The 17,712-nt window shown below is 41.1% G+C and overlaps 1 protein-coding gene across 1 annotated transcript in view; it reads left to right on the top strand.

Moving 5' to 3' along the window:
- The window catches only part of LOC121335838 (opsin-5-like), a 29,542-nt gene extending 20,179 nt beyond the window's left edge, over positions 1–9,363 (top strand). The window contains exons 3-6 of the mRNA XM_041404372.1: positions 1,752–1,851; positions 3,180–3,284; positions 6,151–6,374; positions 7,034–9,363. Coding sequence (XP_041260306.1) covers positions 1,752–1,851; positions 3,180–3,284; positions 6,151–6,374; positions 7,034–7,474 — 870 coding nt within the window. The 3' untranslated portion in view covers positions 7,475–9,363. The remainder of the gene's footprint in view (positions 1–1,751; positions 1,852–3,179; positions 3,285–6,150; positions 6,375–7,033) is intronic.
- Positions 9,364–17,712: the final 8,349 nt, after the last annotated feature.

Raw genomic sequence — 17,712 nt, 5'->3', positions numbered from 1 at the left:
TGTTTGAACCGATCACTTGATATAATTGTCTCTCTTTGGTCTGACATCAGAGAAGGAGGGTAGGAGAAAAATGGTCACATCTGCCAGTGATAAAACAAACAGATCTATTTCAGAAAAACTCCCCTGCTTTTAACATAGGCCTATGATACACAGTGAGAAGCCTGTTTTGCTCATTTAGTATTCAATCTCATAGCTCTTTAGGCTTAATTTCAAAGTGTTTATTTGCATCTTTGTTGAAATATGCTTCCTTTCTAATCTGATACCTAGTGCAATTCCTTAGGATTATGTTCATTATGTTTTCCATATCTATGAAGCATTATTAGAGCAAATGGAGAAGTAGCAGCTGTTTGCACCAGTAAGGATAATGAAATTCAGAGCACATTTACATATCCAGGTATTTCACCAACATTCACAGCACACAGCAGACCAAATTCAGCCAAGTGCAGCTTCTAGCAAGTAGCTGATGAAAGTCTGTTTTAAACATGGTTGCATTCATACACCAAGCATGAGCTGACTGTAACTGGAGTGTAGATTGTTGTGGTAGCAAGCCTTGCATGTGTTTAAAATGTGGTGGGTCTGTAAAAGATGGCAATAAGTATTTAGAGTCAATATGAGGACACTGGTAGTAAGAAAAAGCACCAGTGAAAGAAGTGATGAAGCTGTCCTTTTTCTAACCCTTCACCCAATTTAATTTATACAATCTGCCAGGGTCTTAGATTTAAGCCTGGATTGAAGCCCCAGATTCAGTGCTGGGATAAACTGAATTCCACAGGAGTTGTGCCCATTCATACAAAGATAGAGTTTGTTCCTGTAGAATAATGGTGTGCCTTTCCACCAAAAATGTCAGTATTTTAATGCCAAGTTACTGTCCAGAGACACTTAATATTCTTGCTTCACTAGGTGTAAAACTGGCACCTTCAAGAGCTCCTCTGCTCTGGACAGTTTAATATGCCATTGCAAGATTCCAAAAAAATAAGGGACTGGCTGTCAGCATTTTGCCTGGATCATTTCCCAGCCATACAGTGCTCCCTAGCAGATGGCTGCATCCATGTCTGCTACAGCCGACAGAACATCCTGGTTATACCTGGCTGTGAAGTTCACAGAGCTGTGGCCATCCCGGGATGTGGCTGGGGCACTGGTGTCAGCAGGAGCCACAGAGCTGCACGGCTCTGCCTGCGTCACAGCGAGGGGATGAGGATCAGGGCTTCAGAAATAGCCCAGCAGCACCAGACATTGAGACTCAATCACTGGATCTATTTAGGTTTGGAGGTGTATTAAGAAAAAAAAAAAAAAAAGCTCTTTTCTCACTCAACCCAGCCCTTCAACTCCTACATTCTGCCCTCTTTGGCCTAAATTTCTTAGGATCAGTTTGCACGTTTGTTCTGTATAAGCAGGGCAGCTGCATCCAGGGCACTTTTGCCTGTTCAGGGCTTTTCTTCTTTCCAGTTCAAAGTTTTTCTCCTTCATTTAGCAAGTCATTTAAGGGAAGCATAAATGTAAGGGTGTGCTTGCTTGCTTATTGTATGTACATGACAGAGCACTTATATAATTTTTGAACATTTAGTTGCTCACTGATCCTATAGAAGATAACTGCACTTGACATTTTGCATTTCTCTGCTAGTTGGGTTTCTGGAAAAACTTCATTCTGGAAAAAGTTCATTAACATGAAAATGACAGGAGAAATTCTTGTGGTTCTTTTCCCCCTCAACTCTCTGCAGTAACAGAACATCCTGTACTGCTTTGTTTTTCAGGTTGATGGCTTTCTGACACTTCTCTTTGGCCTGGCTAGCATTAATACTCTTACAGTGATCAGTGTGACACGCTATATCAAGGGCTGCCATCCTGAGAGAGGTAAGGAATAAAGGCAACTCCAGTTCTGCCTTCACTCAACCTGGTGCAAATGTTTATTTCTCTCAGTCACTATTATCAGTCAGGCAGGCTATATTAAATATAAATTAAATGCATTGAAAACCAGGACATAATACAGTCATTTACATTACAAACATGTTTTCATAGAATCCTTCAGGGTTAATTCCAGTAAGAGCCAAATTATTGCAAGTGCACTTAGGTCACCATGGGTAAACTCATGGTCAAAGATACCACAGGTACTGCTAACCCTCTGTATTCCTCAAAGTATGACTCAAATTGCTCCTAAGTTAGACATCCTTGTGTGGATCTCACTGAAAAATATTTGATCTTCTATGAGATAATGTTTGAGAAGATTCCAGTCAGGGATCAGATCAATTTTCATGCCTTTGTTGCAAGTGGCTTGCACCTTCTTTTGGGCAGGAACCTATCAATGTCTGTAGGGCAAGCATATATAAGTACATGGGCTGCATCAGGTGAGTTTTCCTCTTTAGTAGCATGAGGAGTATTTGCTGTGATAAGAACTTCTGCAGGAAGGTATTTTTTTCACAGAAAGTTCTTCTGCAGTTTGGTGCAATGATAGACTTGTTGAAGTTAACTTTCAGCATGAACTGGTGCTGGAGCTGATAGAGCTTGGCTGTGATGTAATCCTACATCTTCTATTCATTGCCTGTTAAGAAGTCATATTCAAAACCCACATTTCTCTTTTGTGAAGCTCTACCACACATCCATCTGATGGTGTGCATAATTTCTGTTTGAATCTCAAGTAAATTTGAGCAAGTACCAGTATAACATTACAGAAATGTTGAGGAACAGAAATTGGTGGATGCATAAATATTTCCCACATAAATGAAGAAATAACTACAGTGTATGCAGGACAGATTGAATCTTTTGTATTAAATGGCTAATATAGACAGGGCTATTTTCCCCTTTTTAACAGGGAAAAATCTTGATGCAAGTAAGAAAATCCCCTGAATTTCAATTTATCTTGTTAATTTCTATGTAAAATACAACTGTATCCTGCAATTTACAAAATTACAAAGCATAAGTCTAACACAGAATTCGCTAATTCGACAGCACTCAACAAACTCATTGTCCCCTGCTTAAAAAACATTCATTTCCACACTTCAGTGGGAACACAAGACTGACAGATGCTTTCAAAATCAAACTTTTCTTATGAATATGCATTTTTCTATCCTAATTTTTTTAATAGCTGTTATACTTATTAGCTGGTGGTATAGGAGTGCATTTGGATTTCAGAGATATGTGTGCCTTTCCAAGCACTATTTTCTGACCCAAGCATGCCATTGCAGGTCACTGCATCAGCAACAGCAGCATGTCGGTGGCCCTGGTTCTCATTTGGGTGGCCGCTTTCTTCTGGTCCGCAGCTCCATTGCTTGGCTGGGGCAGTTATACAGGTAACAGGTATCTCTCAGTTGTACTTGGCACCTCTCCACTTAACAAAGTTTCTTTTTTGCTGTTTGTGATAAACCAGGCTGATTATCAGTGGAACTGAGGAAATAATTCATTGTGTGTGACGTAGGTGCAGAGCGTTGCCTGCTTTGGTATCAGCTATAAAGAGATTTTTTTTTTTAAGATATCACAGGAAAGGCTTGGACCAAGTGCATATTGCCTATGGACAAACAGAGGCCAGAAATACTTGGCATGGTTAAGCAGTGAGATAAAGAAAACTATCAAAAGACATCTTTCAAAAACTGTCAAGTTTAGGAAACTAGCAAAGAACATGAGTTCCAGCAAGTTAAACTTGAAATTATAATAAGACAAGACAGAAAGATTTGGCAAAACAATTTGTTGAAAATATGAAAACTTGCACAGCAAAGGAACTCAAAGGTGCTGGAAAGTTTGTCAGTCAAAGAATTAGGGTACAAGATAAGGCCTTATCAGAAAAGGAAGGAGAGGAAAAAAAGGAAAAAATTTGTGTAGTGAACACTGCAGAAATTCAGTGGCTAAGGCATGTGACAGACCATAAAATTTCTTCATGGGTGAAAGATGAAAAAATTGCCTCTATTTAAACCTGTAAGAATTCAACAAACCAAATATCTAGGAACAAATGGTAATGATACAGAAGTCCCATCAATGGAAATTATGTGACTGACATTGTCCAGCAGTTACCTGTCTGGATTCTGTAGGCCTCTGCATTCTTTGAGAAGTCATGAAATCTATGGAGAGTTACTGAAGCAGTTATGTGCATATATTCTCTTATTTACTAAGTATGGAAGCTTTGAGACATCTTTGGACCCTTGAAATATGGCTGTGAGAAAAGCAGCCATTCCTATAGCTGGTTAAATGTTCTATCCTTCACAAACCAAAATGCTCCCAAGATATTTGGCTCAATAGACCTTTGGTTTGAGACAAATTCAAACTGTTTATTACACGGTCTGAATTTTATGTCATATTTTTGCACTCTGGACTGTCATAAACTTGGTTGTTTTTGACTGGTAATTTTCTGTGTATCTTATGGTGATCTGTGCTCTTTTTACATTAATCCACCAGCTCTTCATTTATAGGGGGACTTCTGATGTCTGGTTTTGGCCTTAAACTGGAGCCAGGGACATTTTGGGCAACATTACTTTGCCAGGACATTCAAGTGCCTCCATGGACCCTGTTTGAATTCAATTCCTTGACAGCAGTTTTCAAGACTGCTTCTAGGAGTGCTTTCCCCTGCTGAGACTCACAGCAATTTCGGGTTCCTGGGGTGTCTCTAAGCACACCTCCCAGAGATGTGGGAGCCCAGCAGCAGGCACCAGCAGAGCACAGCACATCACAGCTGGCTGACTCGGGCCTTTCACTACTACACAGTATCTTCAGGGGCCCCCAGGAACCCACCGATTTTTAGGAAAGCCACTTGTTTTTGTCCCTGTGGAGGGGGAAAACATAGCTCTGAATTCTGACTTGTGGAAAATCTGCTAGATTTTATTTCCTGTCATCTGGAGGCTGGTTTCATTTTTCAGGAAAAAGTTTTCAAAAGCAGAAACCCAGAATTAAGCCAGATTTTACGGTTGTATTTTTGAATCTTGAGGTCTACTGACAAAAAAGGCAAAGGAGAGAAAAGTCTATTTCTATTATAGAACACATTCAGACAGCAACATCTAGAACTTCTGGTGATAAAATACTGAGCTCTTTTTGATGAGAATCACAAAAGAGATTTTAAGCTTTTGCTCATTTAATTCCTCCTGTTTAAATCTCCTATCACCTGTGAGGAATTAAGGGAATTTTTTTCTCTTCAAAATTACCACTGGATGTAAGGGATAGATATGCTGCTAAATCATGTAGTCTTCACCTGAATTCTACCTCTGTGACCTGTTAATACTTGACTTTCCGAATTTTGATTTATGCTTTTTTTATTTGTAATTTGATTTTTTTGCCGTAGCTGTCAGAAAAAACCCCACAGCTTTTTCCATTTAAAAAAGAAAGTATGCAATTCACAACCTATGGGAAAACCTCTAAGGTTATAGAATTCAAGTTTTCTATCAGGACATCTTTGCAAACACATCAGGAGACCTAAAGAAGTAAACTGTTATTGATAAAAGTGTTCAAGACAGAGACTACACATTATTCCCACTGCCTTTTCCTTAAGCCCCTGATCTTCTAGTGTCCCACTAGCAGTAGACCCTGCAATCTGCTTGACTTCATTTTTAAACGTCTGCATCTCTGTGTTGCAGGACTGTGTGTTTCCATTTATCAAAAGGTCTCATATCTTTCTAAGTATTTATGTTTTGTCTTCTCATAATCTTTATCATTAGCTGCATCTATTTAGTCTCATGGCTCTCACTGCAGTAGAAGTTCCATTACCTCAAGAAGCCTCAGTATTTTTTTCTCCTGCTTAGTTATGTAAGTAGTGGCTTTACATTTGGCACATTGTCTATGTAATTCCTTGTTATGCTGTTACAGCACTCATCTTAGGAAGTTACTGTGTAGAGTATTATGACAAATAAGAGTACTTATCACTCAAGGATGTAAAACCTTCCTTTCTTTTTAAATAAAGTGCCACAGTTTCCTATCCTGAAACAACAGTTTGTGCATTATGGATTTACACTGGCAGTACAAACTTGATAGAATGATAATACACATTAAAATTTCTTACAGTCTAAATGGTATTGAAAAATTGTTTGAGTAGGAAGGAATGTCCTGTCTCATTAAATCAGAAAGATCCATTCTGTAATACTTAACAGAAGAAAAATACAGCATTTTAACTAACAAATTAATTGCTCAAAAGCAGATCAATATTCTAAAAATGCTAACCAACTTATTCTTGCTTTCCAGATCGCATGTATGGCACATGTGAGATAGACTGGGCAAAAGCCAACTTCTCTACGATCTACAAGTCCTACATCGTCTCCATTTTTATCTGCTGCTTTTTCCTGCCTGTCACAGTCATGGTCTTCTCATATGTGTCGATCATCAACACAGTCAAACTAAGCCATGCACTGACAGGACTGGGTGACCCCACAGACAGACAGAGGAGAATAGAGCGGGATGTCACCAGGGTGAGTTTGGGTGTCATATTGGGTGGGAGTCATCTCAATGAAATCTGTCTTTCCAAAAATTGATCTCAACTAGAAGAGAAGAGAATAAAACCAATCAATTACATTTAATTTCTTTATAACTCTAATGACAGTCTGAAGTCAGTGAAGAACATGAGGTTTGTTTAAAATTTCTACTGCATCAATTGGTTAATATTGGTGCTACATCACATTTGAAAAATAATCTAGATATAATTGGAGTCAGTTATACAGCACAAACCCCAAAAATATGGTTTGGCATATGCTCTTTTCTTTCAGAAGTTCTACTACTGAGCATACTTGGAATTTAGAGTGCAGATTCCAGTTTACTCACTGTTTAGTTAAGTCTACCTGAAACCCTCTGTATTCATATAAAAATATGGAAATGTAGCTATTTTCTTTCTGTTAGGTGAGGCATTTCTCAACCACACCACCATGCCAAAATTCAATATGTAGCTCCTAGGTCTTCCTGGCTGCATAAAAGCAAACCATTTGCTTGTCCATATTCTCCTATAAACCATACCCTCAGGGCAATCTGTACCTTTCCCTTGCAGCCAAGTGTTCAAGTTATTATTCTCAGTGTTTTGCTCCCCTTATGTAGTCTTCCAAAATAAATTTAACATTATTCTTCTTCTGTCTTTTAGGTTTCTATTGTCATTTGCACAGCCTTCATTATTGCATGGTCACCATATGCTGTCATCTCTATATGGTCTGCCTATGGTCACCCTGTGCCCAACCTTACCAGCATCCTTGCCAGTTTGTTTGCTAAGTCTGCTAGCTTCTACAATCCCATTATCTACTTTGGAATGAGCTCCAAATTTCGAAGGGACATTTTCATCTTGTTCCATTGTGCCAAGGAAGTCAAGGACCCTGTGAAGCTCAAACGTTTCAAAAACCTCAAACCAAAGCAGCCACAACCTTCTCAGAAAGAAGAGAAGTATGCACCAGAAATGCACCCTGCACCAAGCCCTGATTCCGGGGTGGGAAGCCCAACCAACACCCCACCTCCAGCAAACAGGGAAGTGTATTTTGGTATTCTTGATACACCATCCAACAACCCCAATATTGAATGTGATAGATTGTAAGTTTTGTGGCTGCTTAATACACATGCACAGTTTGTGTTCAGGAAGACCCTCTACAGAGCAGTGCTTGAGTAATTTACTAATTCCCATTCCATCTGTTTCTTGCTATAGCACTGATGACTATACAACTCAAGCAAATCAGATGGTAAAGGGATATTTTCCTTATATGTAGGTACAAAATGCTCCAAAGAACATTAAAATGTGGGCAGCACACCCAGTGCCAGAAACACTTGATTTTCACATGCGTGCAGGAAGACTGACTTCAGGAGAGCAGGCATTAGCTAGCAAAACTAACTGATATATTCCTATCCAAATTTTATAAATTCTGGACTACATTTCCAAATATGTCTTTTGCTCTTTAACAGTCATGGCCATAGATGATTGTTTTAACTCTGTGGTACCTCACAGCCATGGCTGTAGGAGAAGACTGGCCCTGCTGAGATTGCTGTGGAGCTGCTACAGCTCCAAAGGCTGCAACGTGCTGGGAAAAGCCCTGTTCCCTCTGCAGGGTACCCAGGTGTGCCCACCATAGGGCTCCCAGGCCTCACAGGACCCAGGCACCTCACGGGAGTGTGAATAGGATCAGAGAATACTTTGAATTGGAAGGAACCTTTTAGATCATCTCATTCCAACCCCCCTGCCATGGACAGGGACACCTTCCACTAGACCAGATTGCTCAGAGACCCATCCAGCCTGGCCTTGAATGCTTCCATGGATGGAGCACCCACAGTTCCCTGGGCAACCTGTTGCAGCGTGAAGAATTTCAGTGAATAATTTCTTCCTAATATCTAATCTAAACCTACTGTCTTTCAGTTTAAAATCTTTCCCCCTTGTCCTATCACTTGCAAAGAGTCCCTCTCTGTCTTGCTTCCCTTTTGTACTGGAAGGCTGCTGTAAGTTTTCCCCAAAGCCTCCTCCAGACTAAAGAGCCCCAGCTCTCAGCCTGTCTTCATAGATCGCCTTCATAGGCCATCTTCTGACTCTGTGTGTGTCTGTGCAAGGACTAGGAGTTGTAATGTATTGAAAATACTAGTCTGGTGTTTTCTAGTCACTGCAGTCTGATCAGTGGCTTCATATTTTCCTCACTGGTTTGCAGAACTATTTCCACCCCCACTGACCTTCCCGGTGAGCAGGGCCTGGCTGTGGCATTCTGATTCAGGAAAGCTGATTTGATTTTACTGATCTGTCTCCAAACTGATTGTTTTTCTACCTTCCTCTGAAGGTGGAGCAAGAGATGTACAGGTAATGAAACCAAAACTGACTTAGGTTTTAAGAGTACTGGTGAGGTGTGGCATCAGAGCTATTTACAAAATATAATCCAACTTTTGCTTCTAAAGAAAGTGTTGTTACCTGACTGTGGGTAAAAAGTGACTTTTTTTAAACCCAACTAAGTAGCAATTAGGGATAGTGATTTAAACAGCTATACTGTAGGCCTAAATCAGTTGCCAGGCTACCAGATGTTACAATATCCAGTTATATCACCAAGTTTATTTTACAGAATCAAAATGAGGAGGTGTGTTTTCATAATTCCCATCTTGTAAATTGACTGCATACTCAAAGATTTCTTTTAAAATGTCTCTGTGTTAGCCATGGGAATTGTGGGTTCATTTAGTGCCACTTGCAACTTAAACAAGGGAAAAAGAAGGAGGGGGGAGGGGGAGGGAAGAAAAAACCAGCAACACGCTTTGCTAACCTCTGCTATTTACAAACTTTTGAAATCTTGCTGTCTGGGTGTGTTGAAATATAGTTGTTTTGCAAAAATATGCTCTTCCAGATGTGTTTCTTGGGAAAGTTTCTAAGAGAGCGCACCTCAATTCCCCCCATTACTCTATTTGTTTTGAGAAAGTCATCTGTGTTTTGAAGTTAAAAACAAATAAACAATATAAGCAACACTGGGGAACTGTGCTTCCTTTCATGGCCACAGATGTGAACTACAAGAGTATCCATTTTTGTGGAAAAATTTGAGATACGGATGCTATTTCATGACCATAAATAATTAAAAGCAAATGAGTAAATATTTGCTTCCAGACAGAAGTGCATGCTGTAGCTACAGAAATAGATTGTTTAGTGTGAAATCCTGTACCAGCTGGATAAAGCCAGGCTGGGCTAACCAAAGCTGGCACACTGTTTTGAAAGCTTCTAAGCATAGCACAAAATCCACCTTGATGGACTAACCATGTAGTACCCATGATGGACTGGGACTCCTCACTGCTGAAAGTGCTTGGGTTTTGCTCCACAGAGAGTCAGCAGTGCCATGCAGCCCCGTTGCATTCCCAGAGACACCCACAGCCACAGGTGTGCCAGACACCTGCCCAGAGGCACTCTGTGGCTGTAGGTGCCAGCCTGGCTTGTAATCTGTATTTACAGATTCCTGGAGAAAATTGCAAAAATGCTGTTGATCTGCAGGATTCAGACTCGGACATAGAAAAGTGTGGACCAGGCAGAGCACGAGACCATTTCCATGGCTGTCCCAAACTCCAGCTGAAATATCTAACAGTTCATACACCATTGAGCATGTATGGTGGGGTTAGACTGGGGTAAGCGGTGGCAGAACAAAAAAAACCAGAATAGGAGCAGAGCAGAGGAAAAAATATAAAAGGGGGGAAACCAGATCAGCAGGAGAGCAAGAGGCCAGGAGTCAAAGGATGTGTACCTGCTGAAAGACAACTAGAAACAGACAGCACAGAAAAAGCCTTTACTGGACCACACAAGACCTCTCTCCTGCAAAGCCAAGAGCTCCAGACCTTTGTGGATACATGGTGATACCACAGAATTGTGCAGCTGTAGAGCAGAGCAGTTGGTTTCAGAGGGTGTCTTTGCAGACACCAGCCTATGCTCCAGGTTCAGCAACAGCAGAAGCACATTTGTTAAGAGAATCAGGTAAAAAAGCTTCCAGCCCTAAAGCATCAATGCCCTGTAGCTGCCCCCACAACACCAGCAAGTGGCTAAAGGCAGAAAAAAGGCCAGAATCCATTACTGGAGTGCATGTAAGGGAATGCACATAGGCATTTTAAGTGTGGGAATCAACACAAATCCATTTGTAAAACATTTTTCCCGGGTCCTGGATTTCCTCCCCTTGTCTCTGGTCCCTCATGTGCCCAAACAATGCTGGCTGAGCCAATGCTGCCACTCAGCAGAAAGGAGCAAGGTGACTTGAGACAGGCAGTGAAGAGTAAGTATGCTGAAAAGAGGGTTGGTTTTCCTGACTTTTACTTAGCAAGAATGGAGTAGAAACAACACAGAGAGTCCCAGAGTCAAATCACTTCTCCCCATAACCCTGTTGCTCCTCACAGTCTCAGTTTTTCTTTTACAGCTGGTGATTTTTAGCAGCAGAGATGTGAGAAGGCTGTTGTCCTGACTGATATTATGGTGGCAAGGAGGCTTCTCTGGAAAACTGCAGGTTTGAATGCTTTCTATCTGAGATGGTCTTACAAGGGAGGTCCTATTTCAATGTGGTTTGTATTGAATGGCTTAGTGCCAGCCTGCACAAATGAGATCTCATATCTTTTGCTAGTGTCCAAATGGTCTCTTGTCATGAGGTAGGAGAACAATATTTAGATCTCTCTCCCTTTGGCACAGAAATCCTGGCCTGTAGGCTCCTTCTGTCTTGATCAGCCCTGGGTTCTTCTGTGAGGTTTTGTAATTTTTGGGGTTGTTTTCATGTATGGCACACCACAACAATAGCACCATCTGGCAGAAGGTAGTAGGCCAACCAATTCCACCATTTTTGAAGGATGCTGTCAGCATTTTCTGGCTTGTTCCGGTAGGATCTGAGACAGAGATCTTATCCTAGATACAAGGAACCCACCCAAAATCTCCTTGCTAGCTGTTCATTATCCACTTCTGTAATTACTGCCTTTTTGACATTTGCTAAAATACCCTGGCAAAAATGATGTGCATAATGAAGTCACCTTGAAAAATTCTTGAAGCCCTTAAGTAACCCTTTAAATTATGCCTTTAGCTACTCTACATATTAATTTCCAAGCATTTCCCAAATGTTTTGATTAGCTATTGATTAATACACTCAGCAAGTGAATTCCTAATGGCCACATAATTCATGTGTATCAAAATCTCATCAGATCTTACTTGATTACTTCTTATTATCAATATTATTCATAATTATCAACATATCAGTATTATACCAAAACCACTGCAGTTATTAATCATGAAGTGCAGTTATTAATACTCACATGTACAACCTGGCCTTGCAAGGGGATTACCAACATCCCTGTCACTGACACAACCCTTTCACTGGGGCTACAGAGTTCAAACAATTAAGTTAATTCAGGATTACTTCTATTCAATTTCCACATTTAAAAATAGCCTTTTCTGGACTGGGGAGAGGAAAATAATTTATGATAATCCTTTGTTTATTTATGCCAAGAAAACCTCTTGGGCCCACATTTCCCCTGCTAGCATTTTTGCCAAGCAGAAAACCCTTCAGGATGTTGGCACATTGAAATACATAAGAGCGTTTCTTAATAGCTTTGACATTCCTAATGCAAACATGAATAACTTGAGTGTGTAGTTGGAGGGAGTGGGATAGCCTACTCCAGTCCAGTCCCTGTTCTCAGTGCTGTTATGCATTTTTATCTAATGACTCATGTAAAAGTATCTCATGTAGCGGAGGCCAGAAAACAAGAAACCTTTCATCCCCCCCTTGAGACAGTGATTTTATTACAGTGTGAACTACTCAGGCTTGCACCCCTTTGCTGGCTCTCTCTTCACCCCACAAGTTCTTCATTCTTGGCTGCACAGACTAGCACAATAAGAAAGATCCAGAGTGTGCCCATCCAAGCATGGCCTGTGGTTCAGCACTTTCCTCAGGAGAGACAGATGGAAGCAAAACCCCTTCCTGAGGACAGGGTTCAACGAGAACATTGTTCTGCTGCTACCTTGGTGAATAGTTTCACCTCAGGCAATAACAAAAAGGGTTGGTAACACAGCCTTGGCTCTGTTTTCAAAACAGCCTGGCACACCAGGTTTTCTTGCAATGCTGTGTTTGTCCCTCTGCCTACCTCTCAAAGTGCTGAAAACATGGAGTCCAAACCTTCTCAGTAAATCAACAAATGCAGAAGATTTTTGCAAGCACTTCAGGAACTCTGCTGACCAAAGTGAAGGTGCCTGCAGGGTAAAATGGCTCTGTGTTTTGTTTTGGTCTGAAGTACCTTATTTCCACCTGAAGCAAAGACTCCCTAATCCCTTCCTGCATTGATGATGAAGGGATATGAAAAGCTATAATCTTGTGCAGTTGAGAAAAAATACCTCTAAGGTCCTTGTGACCAGCATATATTCCTGCTGCCTGGGAAATGGCAACCAGGTGATTCCAGATGAAGCAGGCTAAAACTGAAAACACAATCTTCTCTTGAAGAAGGGAGTATGAGTACTAATGGATACAAATACCCACAGATCCTGCAAGAAGCTTTGTGCCTGGAAGACTCTTAAAGAGCTTTATATACCCAGACTCAGATTAAAAGAGGTAAGTGAATTGCATTGACTGCAGGAGAGAGCAGAAACTTGTCATCTGGACCCAGGATTTTCTTTATAGCTTTGAATACCCACGTATCTATTTAACACATATTTCTTAAAGGACTTTGTTTTCTGGGTTGTATTATTTCTGGGTTGTATTTCTACATCATCAGAAAAGGGAAGGAAGACTGAAAATGTCTTGGTGTGCAGGAGAAGCCCAAGAATAAATGTGAGATTAAAAGAATGTCCAATAGGACTACATCAATAAGAAAATTACTAAATGGAATGTAATAAGTCCATTGCTAATAGAGAAAACAGGGCCACACTGAATAATAAAAATAAAAAAAGAATGACCAGCTGTCTGTGCCAATAATCATCTTCTTTGATGCTCAGTGAATGAGACAAAAGCCCTCTGGGGATAACAAACATACAGCATTTAATTATGTAATAGGATGTAACCTAGTAAAAGAAGAGTAGAAGGACTTAAAAAATCACTGCAATAAATGCTCTCCCTGGCTGATATTTGACAGCTTTCTGTAGCCTTTGACACTGTACCCCAGCCAGCCTGGCTCCTGGAAAGAAGCACTGCTAGAGCAAAGCTGGGATGGTCCTGGAGGGTGCATGTGTGGCCAGAGGCACCTCTGCTGAGTCCAGCACAAGGTCACTGCAAGCTGCTCAAGCACAAGGCACCTCTGCCTGTCACATCTGCCACAGTATTTGCAAAACAGAGTGTGAAGCCAAAAATAATGTCTGGCAGCACAAGTGAGAGCATGAGCATCTCTTTGTGATGTGACCTGGCAAAGCCTTATCATGTGCCAAAGACAAATTTCTGATGGATTCAAATCACATTAATGTTCATACAGTGAACTGGGAGAACTCAGGGCATATTTTGCACCACTGGTAAAATGCTGTGGGAAATGAACAACACTAACTTCTCTGAGAACAAGCTAGCCAGTCATGAAGTGACATGCAGCCTGTAAAAGGGTTTAAAGGGAATAGAAAGGATGAGCTTTAGCTCATCCTTAACTGATACCATTTTACCTGACAATCCAGGCCTCAGCTTCCTTAGCTAAAAGGCAGTCAAGTACACCAGCATTATTGTGTGTCCTATCAGAAAAAAATCATCCCAGGTAAATGACCTGTTCAAGAATTTGAAAGTTTAAGTCCTTAGCTCCGGAAATGAGACCATATCTTTCCACAATTTGGAGGAACTTTTGCCAGACCATTCCACATCATTGGAGTCATGCACTTTGGAAAGTGGATACACCTTATTCTTTGAAATATGATACACATTCTTCACAAGGATGTCTTAGGTATTTTGACTTCTGAAGGAAATCAGAGCTTTTACAAGAGATGAAACACATGGACTCAGGAAGTTTGGGAAAATGTGACACTTAGTGGGCTGTGAGAAAACACCTAGCTAGCACTAGGATACCTAGACAGGTTATGCTGATAAAGGAGCCAAAAAGCTTGACATCAGACATTAGAACAGATAAGAGGAAGATTCTATCAACTCCAGTGCACTTGAGTCTTTCTCAGGTTAGTTTAGACCTCCTGTTTGCTTATGCCCCACTCACTGGCACTCTGTAATGGTTTGTGGAGTCCACTCACCTCCCTGTTTATTCACCATGACCTGAGGAGAAGCAGCATTGCAGTTCCCCATTTCCATTCTAACAGAAATTCCATGTTTCAGGCTTCATGTTTTCAACTTGTTTTATGGGCACATCCCATAATAACCCATTATCAGCAGGTGCTTTGGCAACAGATGGGGAGGAGCACAGCCAACAATCAGAAAGTTAGCAGGGGCGAATACACCACCAAAACACTTCCTAATAAAGGCAATTTTTGCTAAATACTTTTTCTCACCCTGCCTACTATGAAAATGGAGTGTCATCATGGAATAGCAAAACATGGGGAGTCCCCACAAGGGTAACTCGCACGTGGTCTTGTACAAAGAGCCCTTTAAGCATTTACCATGCTAGCAGAAAGAATCCAGTATATGAATCAAAATAAACACTATTGAGAGTAATCTGCTTGAACTCCTCCTGCAAAGATACCATGAATTTTGGGATCTTCTCCCCTTTACAAGTGTATGCAATAGAAATTAAGCTAACAACACCAGTTATACTGCCACAATCTATTCCTGGAATTATATTTCTGGCCTTGTAAAGTTATAGTCTCCAAATAAGACCCACTCAGTGAATCTGCTCAATAACCTGAAGACTTTTCTCTAATGCTTCCATCTGCAAAATCTGGTATAGAGCTTCACCCAGCAAGTTCACTTGTAGTTCAGTGGGCACAGTCAGGTCTAAGGATGCTAAACATATGGTCTCCCAACTGTAGATCCCAAAGGTTTTGATGAAGATGACGTGCCTCATCTGTTTCTAATTCTGAAGACTTGAATTTCTTTCTGAGAATGTACCCAAAGAACTCTGCCATAAAAAAAAAAAACAAACTTTATCTTGGTTTTTTAATATAGTAAGCAAAGTAAAAACTAGCTATTATATGGGCAGTTCCAGTCATTAAAGATGTTTAAATTATTTTCTCTGCTTAATCACAACAGTAGGTTTACCTCATCAGCTGGTCTCCCAGACTTACAGCATCTCACTGACCTACCTAACCTTCAAACACAGAAGTGTCCTGCCACCCTTATCTACAGATAACAACAGGAAGCCCTCATTTTGAACTGAGCATTTTTCATTTCATTTAAGGTCAACACAGCAAAGACATCTTTTACAGACACCCCACAGGAAAACCAGCTCATTCCTGTTGGTCTGTAAATCCCTGTATTAGCACAGGTTACAAACAGAGGATGAATGACCAGACCAGGCAGCAAGGGAACATGCTTCCCATCTCTGGCTGCCATCCAGGTATCCTTCCATGACACCTGGGTAAAGCCAGCAAGAAAAGTATTCTCAGCAGGGCCAAGAATCTGGCCTGGTCTCTGTAGCTGGCCTGCCCCTTCAGCACTGCTCTTTGATTTACTCACAATTATTTCAGGCTTTGTTAACCAGACGTGGTCAAACTTACTTTCTCAGCAAAAAGCTTAGAAAACAAATAATCCAATTAATGGAAGAAGCAGAGTGTAAAAGTGTTCTGAAAGGGTTGGAAAAGCCAAGAGGAGCAGCTGGCACATCACTGGTGGGACATTTCCCTCCAAACAAGGGCACATAGAAACCGATTTTAGCACAGCAGGGACAGCAGTGTGGCTTCCTCTTTGAAACTCGCAGTCCTCAGCACTGTGACACATCACTGGGGCTCAAAATCAATACAACAGAGCCCTGGATGCCATGCAGGCATACAGACACACAGACATACACATGCAGACCTGCAGTTAAACTAACTCCAGAGACAAACACTAACAATTGTCAGTGCTGCCCACTTCCGATCCCACAATGACATCTCAGCAAGGGCTTATATAAAACTCCTCTCTAGCTCATCAACACAGCCTTCACTAGGCAGCAAAAAAGAAATGTCAGAAGTTACTTAAGAGTATATCTTTAGCCCTGAAATGAGTGTTTGTGCTTTAGCCGAGGTGGGAGAGGGGAGTGGGAAGAGGCAGATTGAGAAGTGTTCATGGTTATTCATATGGCAACCATGGAGAATTTGTGTAGGGCTATTCATTCAAAATGTTGCCTTTGATAATGGCATTCAGCTGCAGAAATCCCTAAATATCACTGAGAGAGTGAGAACTCCTCTGCTTGCCTGGTAGAATGAAAATTTAGGACTTTGGTTCGGATTTCTTGCAGCAATTCTCCAATCCTCAGCCTCACTGTGTAAAATATTGTGATAAAAAAGCTGTGTGACTACAACAAACCCCACTATGGACACCTTTTCTCAGGAAGAGTCACTGCAAATATTAACCCTTGCAAATCCGTGATGAAATTACTCCCAGCCCCAAGTAAAAACTCAGCATTGGTGTTTATGGCCACAGCTGTATCAGGACACAACCAGGCCTGTAAGATTTGTCGTTGATGGACTGAGGAAAAAGCTGTTGGTCTTGTCTATTTGTCCATCTCCTGACACACCCAAGCAGCCAGGATCATGCCTGCAGCCTCCCTACAGCTTCTCCCCACAGTACTGAAGGAAGGAGAAACAGAGGTCATCAGAGAGGAAACATCCCCTCTCCCTTCAAGTCCTTGCTTACATGTTTGTCTGTCCCTGGGAGCAGGGGGAGAAAAGGTCCTCCTTTTATCCTAGAGATATGAGACAGAAATCCTATTCTCTTGCAAGCAACAGCAAAATCATTAATTGCAATTTGCAAAGACTTAACCCACAAAGTCTTAAGATAAGGCCAAGTGATAGAACATGTGAAATATTGAGAAAGGAGAACACCAAGGCCCAGTGCTTGGGTACTGCAGGATAAGGTTAGTCTCTCTTATTGAAATTCTTGTGCATAAAGCTCTTCCCAAACTTTTTGAAGTTTTGTAGATTAGAAACAATAACCACACTGACAGCAGTAAATTAGACACCCTCCATCAACTATTTATGGCATAGAACAGGCACATACCACTCTGCTTTCCCACTGTTGGGGTGCCTGAGACAGCTCTTAGTCCAACCAGTTGATTTCCACTCTGCAAAACAGTTGATGGTAGAAGTGAGAATGGCGCAAATGTCTTCTGAAATACCAGCCCAAGTACTAACATATAGTTCCTAACTTCCATCTTCTTCATACCAACTGACTCTGTAGAGGTTCACATGCACTGTCACAATTTCATATAGATGAAATACCAAAGGCATTACAAAATGTTTTCAAAAACCTCTTCAAATAA

Source organism: Onychostruthus taczanowskii, unplaced genomic scaffold (assembly GCF_017590055.1).
Source record: "Onychostruthus taczanowskii isolate IOZ18803 unplaced genomic scaffold, ASM1759005v1 scaffold21, whole genome shotgun sequence".
Classification (NCBI taxonomy): Eukaryota; Metazoa; Chordata; class Aves; order Passeriformes; family Passeridae; genus Onychostruthus; species Onychostruthus taczanowskii.
The sequence above is the reverse complement of the archived record's forward strand: the minus strand, read 5'-3'. Positions and strand labels throughout refer to the sequence as shown.